This window comes from Eulemur rufifrons, chromosome 9 (genome assembly GCF_041146395.1).
Source record: "Eulemur rufifrons isolate Redbay chromosome 9, OSU_ERuf_1, whole genome shotgun sequence".
NCBI classification, from domain to species: Eukaryota; Metazoa; Chordata; class Mammalia; order Primates; family Lemuridae; genus Eulemur; species Eulemur rufifrons.
The window spans coordinates 55,484,546-55,492,419 of record NC_090991.1 but is presented as its reverse complement, the minus strand read 5'-3'; the positions used below and the strand labels follow the sequence as shown (position 1 = coordinate 55,492,419).

Below are 7,874 nucleotides of genomic sequence, written 5' to 3'. Positions count from 1 at the left end.
TTTTGGTGAAACCATTAAAGCAACTGGGGGGGAGGGTGGCGGTGAGGGCTGGGCAGAGACCTCGGGGACCCGGGCCGTCACTAGCATGGCCTCGCCCGCACTGGAGCCCCTCCCTCCTGGCGCTGGCCCTGGTCTGCACTCTGCTCACCTCTTGGGGCGTTGCCGCTGCCCTCGAGGGCAGAAAGGCACAGTCCCACCCGACAGCGGCAGCCGGGGGTGCACGGCCCTGCTCCGCCACCCGAGTACCCGACAGACACTGCCGGGAGATGGCACCGTGGGCTCGACGCCAGCCTCATGAGAGCAGCGCCGACCACCCACCGGCCACGGCACCCGGGAGGGGGCCAACCATCGTGGGGGCAGGGAGGGCCCTGGAGGGGACAAAGTCACTGGAATGAGCCCGGCCGGTCGGCAGGGCCTGGAGGGGCTGAGGCTCCAGGAGCAGGTGCCGGGCCCCGGCGCCCCCACCCGGACTCTTTGGAAGAACCTGTTGCTGGCGACCCGCGGCCGGGTCAGGACAGCACTTTGATGCCGAAGTGCTTGCGCAGCTGCTCCAGAAACACGAAGGTGAGCACGGTGTGAGGGATCAGACGGATGCCGGCGGGAAACAGGCCCTGGAAGGAGACGAGACGCGTGAGACCGGAGATGCCAACAGCCCGGGGGCCACGCCCGCCCCACTGCCACCGCACCTTGTAGAAGGCCAGAGGCCCGAGCTTTGCCGTCTCCACCGCGCAGTGGAACACGCCCTGCGGAGACACGGGCAGCAACGCGAATGCAGTTAGAACCTCCCAGGCGGCTCCCCGGCTCTGCCTGTGACCCCGCAGTGCGCCTGGGGCCCAGGCGGTGGAGGCTGGTGAGCACGATCACCCCGCTGCACTCCAGCCGGGCAGCAGCCGAGACCCCGTCCCCGGCACCCCGACCCGGCGCCCCTCGCACCTGATACTCCCCCTTGGCGTTCATCAGGCGGGTTTTCAGCACGTCCAGGGGCTGGCACAGGAACGTGGCGCATCCTCCCTGAGGAGGGGCTCGTCACCGACGGGCCTGAGGGCGCCGCCCACGCCCTCGCGCGTCCCCCCACAGGCCAGCCCGACAAGCGCTGTCCAACTGACCCCGGGACGCATCCTGCGGCTGTGACCCCGGGCTCAGGGGCTTGCAAGGCGCACCCTGGTCTGGGCGCTGGACTGACCCGTGAGCACCCTCGTCCCCAGCAGCCACTTCTGGGCCCCAGAGAGGCACGGCCAGACTCGCCAAGGCCCCCCGCGCCCTCGAACCCTCACCGCATCCCAAGTGCCCTCAGCTCCCAAGACCAGGTCAGGGACGCCCACGCCGGCCACGCCGAGCACTTACCGCAATGAAGCTGGCCACGAAGTGAGTGAAGATATTGTCGGACAGGTACCCGGTGCTGAGGACCAGCTGCTTGGCCTGGTCGTAGCAGGACAGCTGTGGGAGGACAGGGAAGGTCAGGGCTGCGACGGCCCCGGCTCCAGGGAGAGCAGCCAGGCCCCATAGTGACAAGCACCTGCTCTGTCCAGGGTAGGGGCAGAAAGGTGAAGGGCTGCGGCCCTGACCCACCGTGCCCCCCGCCTCAGCTCCCTGACGGGGACAGCAAGGGGTCCCCAGAGGGGCTCCCAGTGCCCACGGCCCTGCTCTGGCATCCCCTGAAGACACAGTGCAGAGGGCGTAGACGCTGCCCCAGCCCCACCCCCACCCCGCATGGGAGCCTACCTGGCCCACGGTGACCAAGGCTCCTCGGCTGGATGCCATGGTTGCGCCCGAGAACAGCCTCTTCAGACCCTCTGTGCGAGGAAGGGGTGAGGCTGGACCCCCAGTCCCACATGACGCCCCCCGCCCCCTGCAGAGTGCCTGCCCGTCTCACCTTCTCGAGCCACGCGGTACAGGCCATCCAAGGCATGGGCGTAGCTGCCGGGGACAGGGAACGGGCCACGTGAGGCTCTCCTGACCACCAGGTCCCACAGGAAGGTCCTCCAGGGCCCCAGGGAGAGCCACGCCCCCATCACAGGGCCTGAGGCTCCGTGAGGAGTTTGCTCCCCAAGGAACACCCGGCACTGGCCCCTTTGGCGGCTGCCAGCTGAGGCAAAGGCCAGGGCCCCCCAACCCTGCTCCGCCTGATCCACCCCCAGCTGCTCCAGCAGAGCCCCGGCTGGGCACAGCTGCTGGCACACAGCCTGCCCGCACAGCCAGGGACGCGAGCTTCCCGGGCTCCTCCCACGCCGCGCTCGGACCACACCGGCCACTGATGGAAAGGTGGCGGGCTCCTACCGCACTCACGGCACCGGGGCGCCCAGCCTGGACCACTCCCAGGACCCGGGTCACGGGGGGCCGGTCCCCAGCCCAGCCCCAATCCAACGAGAGTCTTGCCACACGGGAAGAGCCCAGGGGTCCCAGGGGACCGGTGACCCCCCTAACGGTGACCCCCCTAATGACTCCAGAACAGATGTGCCCGGTGTCTGTTCTCGAAAGCCATCAGGACTCCCCTCACCATTCTGTGACCCCACAGGCAGCGTGGCCTGCTGGAGCCCTGGCTGGGTCCCGGCAGAGCCGCTGGGGTCCCTCCAGGCCAGGCCCCCTGTGCCCCCAGCACCCCCAGCCCATGACTCACTTGCGCCGCTGGTCGAGGGGCAGCTTCATGTCATTCTGCATCCTGGAAGGGAATCTCGGCTCAGCGGGGACGGGCGGCGGCGAGCTCACCCTGGGGGGCAGTTGGGCCGGCAGGGAGGGCACCCAGCCAGCAGCCCCAGCCAGCCCTCGGCCACCTGGAGACAGGAAAGCCCGGACCTCGGCGGGGGGCACCTACCGGACATTGACCAGGTCCGCAGGAGTCCCCACGAAGCCTCCAGTTAAACCTGGGGAGACACAAACCCCAGAGCCAACAGCGATCACCCTCGCTGCTCCCACCCGGCCGCGCTGTGCCCCTCCCGCCTGGCCGCTCACCGCTGACGGAGCCCAGCAACACCTTCGTGTGGAATGGCAGAGGCCCCTGGCTGCCCTTGGCCACTTGGTCCCGCACAGTCTCGTAGATGGCGAACCGAGTCAGGGAGTAGGTCATCTGCGGGAGAAGGGCCTGGCTCAGAGGACAGGCACCCCCACACCCAGCCCTAACCAGAGCACAGCCATCGGCCCGTGGACCACAGGGACACAGAGGACCTTTCCCAAGGCCACCTGCTCATAAATCCAAGGCTGTACCCGCCTCTCTCCCTCCCGAGGCCTCAGTTTCCCCATCTATAAGCGGAAGTTTTGGGCCCAGCCATAAGAATTGAGCTAATGCTCACAGAGGGCAGAAGCAGGCCCCACGCCCAGCCTAGGGCACTGGCCGCCTGGGCCTCGCAGGCCCCTCCTCGTAAGACATCTGGGAAAGGAGAAGGCAGCTCGGCCCACAGTGGGTCTGCGTCCAGGGCGTGGGCTCTGGGACTGGGTGGCCCAGGCAGGGGGGAAGCCGAGGCCGGCGGGTGCCCGTTGCACCACGCACCTGTCTGCACAGCGAGGCACTCAGGCCGTTGTAGAGCGCCAGGAAGCCGTCGGAGCGCACCACGCGCAGCGCCATGCCCGTCATGCGCAGCCTCACCTCCTGCTGTGTCTGCAGATGCACCTGCGGGAGGCGGGTGTTTTAGACCCCCACAATGTTCCCGTGGGCTCAGGGCTAGAAGGGAAACTGAGGCAGGGACCATGAGGAGGCCTAAGGCCCCACCGTGGACCCCGCAGCCGTGCCTGCTCCACACTGTTGTTTCAGAACAGTGACAACAGCAGCCGACAGGGCGCCCAGGCAAGCCCGCCAGGCCCTGGGAAACACCCCGGGTGCACCACCTCTGGATGCTCGCCATCCCCGTCTGACAGATGAGGAAACTGAGGCACAGAGAGGTAAAGCACCCACCAGTGCCACCAGGAGTTGGGCCCCGCGGGGTGACCCCAGAGCCCCACCTTTTCACGTCTCAAAAGGGACAAAGATGTATGGGGACTCAGAGATGACCACGGAGCCCAAAGAAACAGGGAACCCAGAGGAGGTGGCCAGGGAGGGTCCTGAAGGATGGTGGGATTTCCACAGGGTCAAGGAAGAGGAGCGTTCCTGCGTGGCCACGTGGGGGCCACAAGCACAGGGCAGGGCACAGTGGCCTCATTGGTCTGGGCCAAGGGAAAGTGCCTCTTGTGGGGTGTGTGGGTGCTATCAGCCCCCACATCCCCAACCCGCTGGCGTCACCACCCATGGGACCTCCCCCACCTACCCTGGCCAGGCCAGAGCTCCAGGCAGAAGGGGGGAGGGCAAGGCCAGACGGGAGCAGAGGCTAGAATCCTGGCCCCCCCCCAGCATAGACCCCAACAAGCTTGCCTACAGCTAAGTGTGACACCCCCCATGCACAGCCACCTTTGAGCATGCCCAGGGGAGCCCCTCAAGGGCAGGGGGCAGCACCAGTCATCCTCCCGTTGTGCAAGCCAAGCAGGACAGAGGGCCTGGGCCTGAGCACAGAGTGGCCACATGGGCAGCAGCCCTTGTCCACGCAGGACACGGCTGAGGGGACCACGCCAGGATGTGGGGCAAAGTGATCAAGGAGCTTTAGAACCTTCCCAACAGTCATGCCAGAGGCCCTGCTGGGCAGCCCTTGGGGAAGACACTAGCCGCCACGCACTGTCCACTGCACCCTGGCATACGGCCACGCTTCCGTGGTGGCTGCCTTCCCTGACCCCTCCAGGCAGGGGCTGCTGCCCAGGAGCACCTGGGCGGGGCGGGGGCAGTGACGCCTAAGGATCCTTACACCACATGCAAGAACAGGCAGCTCCAGGCGCCGCCTCAGCCGGCTGGCAGAGGGGCCTGTGGGGCACCCAAGGGAAAGCAGAGAACCAGACTCCAGGAGGGGCGAGCCTCCTCAAACCAGAGAGGACTACACCTCTCTGGGGCCAGGCATCCGGGACACCCCTGCATCCTTCCCTTTGGGAGAAAGGGCAGGTCCAGGTCAGGCTGCGGTCTGGGGACAGCCCTGGGGCTGGGGCAGCCACCCAGGCGCCGATCAGGCCCCGGCTGGCAGCTCCTTGACCCGCAGTCTGCCCACGACAGCCTACGTCCACGGGGCAGGGCCTCCGGGCAGCCTGTGCAAAGCCACAGGCCCTTTCTTCTTTGTGGCGAGACAGGGTCAGAACAACCCCCCCTTGGCTGGCCCTGGAAACAAGCAGACCTCTGTCTCACTTCGCCCATAAGCATTTAAGAAAAAAAAAAAGTGCGACTGCTTGTCGTGCCGAGAAACGCCCACTCGCAGGGCCAGGAACACAGGCGAGCAGGGTCTCCTGGCAAGTCTCGGCCGTGCTGGTCCCGACCCTCCCCGGGCCGCCCAGCTCTCCCTGAGGAAGGAGCCCAAAGCAGATGCCGGGTCACTCACCTGCCCAGGCCACGTCCCAGTGTGCTGAGCCCCCCACGCCCTGGGTATGCTAGAGCAGGCGCAGCTCCAGGTGCCAACACCTGTGCACCCCACTGAGCCCCTGACCCTCAACTTTCAACCAGGCTAAGCAAGTGTTCGTGAACACGTGCGGAGACAGGGGGTTCAAAGAGGTCAAGTGACTCCCACAAGGTCACACAGGTACTAAAGTGCAGTGCGGGGGCCTGAATGCCATCTGCCAAGAATGGGGCAGCTGCTGGGGAGCCAGAGGGCACCCTGCAGGCCTCCAGGCTCCGCTGCCACCTGCAGAGGGGTCTCATGGCTCCTCCACCTGGGGCAGCCTCCAAACAGGCTCTCCAGGTAGGACCACCCACCGAGCTGCGCCCCGTCCCCCTTCCACCAGACAGAGCAGGGCAGACAGGTGTGGGCCTGGGCAGGGGACTCCAGGGTCCCACCTGCTCTTCCCCCCCGTCCCTCGCCCATGACCCGCGCCCCCCGGCCCCCTACTCCACACCCTGCCCCGCACCGCCCACCCTCCCCCCCCCCCCGTCTCCCCCCCCCCCCAACCGTCTCCGTCCGCTCCACGCCCTCGGCCGCGGGCCCAGGCCGGCCTCACCTTGAGCAGGTCCAGCGGGTGCGTGCAGCAAGCGGCCCCGCAGGAGGCCAGGCCCCCGAAGTACCAGCGCGACACGCGCGCCTCGGCCGCCATTGCACGGAGGACACCGGCCCGGCCCACAGCGCCCGCTGCGGTTCAAAGTTCCGCCACGCGCCCGCGTCCGCACTGCCCGAGCGTCCCCGCGGCCCGGGGCGGGGCTCGAGACCACGCCCCACGGCACCGGGCCTGCGCCCTGGAGCCCCGCGGGAGCCGAGGGGGCGGGCCCGGTCTGGGCCCGGAGCCCGTAGCTGCGGGCCGAATCTTCCCCGCCGGAGTCCATGCGTCTGCAGCCCCAAGCGACCCCGCCCCCGCAGGGCATTGGAAAACCTCCTGGGGCCTCCCGCAGACTAGATGAAAACCGGGGGCAAAAGGCAGTTAGGGAAGACTGGCCGCACCCCCGGCGCACGCGTGCACGCACATATGCATACAGGTCACATACGCATACACACCACACACATGTACACACATGTATGCATGCACAGACTCCAGGGAGCTCCCAGGCAAGGCCAGCTCTGCTCAGCTCAGGCCACAGGCGCCAGGCAGCCACCCTGGGGCTGGGGCCTGGGCTTTGAAAGCCTCAGGGTCGCTGGGGCTAAGGTTCAGAGGGCGGCCCCACGTTGGCCTGGCAGCAGGAGATGCACCTGCTGGTCCCGCTGATTCCACTTCCAGCAAAGACCGAGGAAGTGCCGGTGTGCTTCCGTCCCAGGGTGCACCTGCTGGGCAAAGTGAAATCCAAGTCTCCGAGGCCACTTCAGGGCCAGGCCACAGGGATGAGGGGTGCACGTCCTGTAGCTGCGGCCTGGCCACTGCTGTCCCACCCACCCTCACCCTTTGCCCTGGGAAGGGCACTGGGAAAACGGCTCCTGGTCCCCAGAACCCACCAAGACCCAATATTGGGTTTGTATACCTTGAGGTCTGCATCCATGAACTAAAAATCCTAAGCCCTCTGCTAACGGAATGAGCCCCTCTTGGCCGAGGGGATCCCAGAAACACCTCAAAACTGAATTCCCAGCCAGGCCGGGTTGGGAGAGACCCGAAGCACAATTGCAAATGCACGATTTTCCCTCAGAAGTAGGAAGTACTCCGGACTCCTTCCATAGCTTGTTGAAGTTGTATATTTAACACCCCCCAACTTTTGTCTGTCCTTTGAAGCTCGAGTGCCTGGCTGCCGGCCGGGGCTCTCCACAGCCTGCTGTCCTGTACGAGCAACAAAGCTCTCCTTTTTCCAAAGTACAAACCTCGTCAATCTCTTTTAGTTAACACATCCTGTGCCTCTGACACAGCCGGAGTCACTGGACCCACCGTGTGCAGAGGTCCTCACGACGGCCCAATTTACAATCTTTCCTCTTCACGATGGCGCGATCGGGATGCAACCCCACAGCAAGCAGAGGAGCTTCTGTGCCAGCCTGTGTGTCCTCTGGATCCACAGGTGGCTCCTGACCCCTGCGTCGGCCAAAGGCCTGTGCTGGGGACACGAACGGCTGCCGCGGAGATGGAGCCCAGCCCAGAGGCAGCCTGGGGACAATCGAGGCGAGAGGTGGACTCTGGGGGTGAAAACAGCCACGCACAGTGGGGAAGAGGGTCGCAGGGATTCTCGGGAGGAAACTGGAGCTGAGAGAGCCCCGGCCAGGAGTTGCTCTTTAAAATGATGGGGTTTTGCAAACAGGTGTGTGTGTGGGGGAAGGGACACAAAGATCTCCAGCTGTTCTCAAATGCACCATAGAGAGTGCCCATGAGCCCACAGCGCTGCCTGGCCAGGCCTCTGGGTCAGGACCTGGCACCCCACTCCTCCAGGTGCAGGTGTCACCTCGGGCTGCCGGCAGGGAGGACGGAGCCGCCCG

General features: G+C 66.3%; 1 protein-coding gene across 2 annotated transcripts; it reads right to left on the bottom strand.

Moving 5' to 3' along the window:
* Window positions 1-450: 450 nt before the first annotated feature.
* Window positions 451-6,220, bottom strand: SLC25A10 (solute carrier family 25 member 10). 2 transcript variants are annotated; one of them, XM_069482994.1, is made up of 12 exons: window positions 5,995-6,220; window positions 3,485-3,604; window positions 2,950-3,064; window positions 2,813-2,861; window positions 2,618-2,659; window positions 1,874-1,917; window positions 1,723-1,793; window positions 1,341-1,437; window positions 1,194-1,211; window positions 934-1,022; window positions 687-743; window positions 451-611 (listed from the first exon to the last, which is right to left on the bottom strand). In XM_069482994.1, exons 1-12 carry the CDS (start codon window positions 6,085-6,087, stop codon window positions 510-512), a joined length of 897 nt encoding a protein of 298 aa, XP_069339095.1. In that variant the 5' UTR covers window positions 6,088-6,220; the 3' UTR covers window positions 451-509. The 2 variants fall into 2 exon arrangements, with proteins under 2 accessions (XP_069339095.1, XP_069339094.1); XM_069482993.1 differs by lacking the exon at window positions 1,194-1,211 and having other exon boundaries at window positions 934-1,011; window positions 1,345-1,437; window positions 5,995-6,209.
* Between the last annotated feature and the right edge of the window lie 1,654 nt (window positions 6,221-7,874).

Excerpts from the sequence above, each read along its gene's own strand:
- SLC25A10 (XM_069482994.1), bottom strand. The coding sequence starts at position 6,087 with ATGGCGGCCGAGGCGCGCGTGTCGCGCTGGTACTTCGGGGGCCTGGCC. Across the intron at positions 3,065-3,484 it reads GTGCCTCGCTGTGCAGACAG|ATGACCTACTCCCTGACTCG; the intron begins GTGCGTGGTGCA and ends CTTCTCCCGCAG. Across the intron at positions 2,862-2,949 it reads GTTGCTGGGCTCCGTCAGCG|GTTTAACTGGAGGCTTCGTG; the intron begins GTGAGCGGCCAG and ends GTGTCTCCCCAG.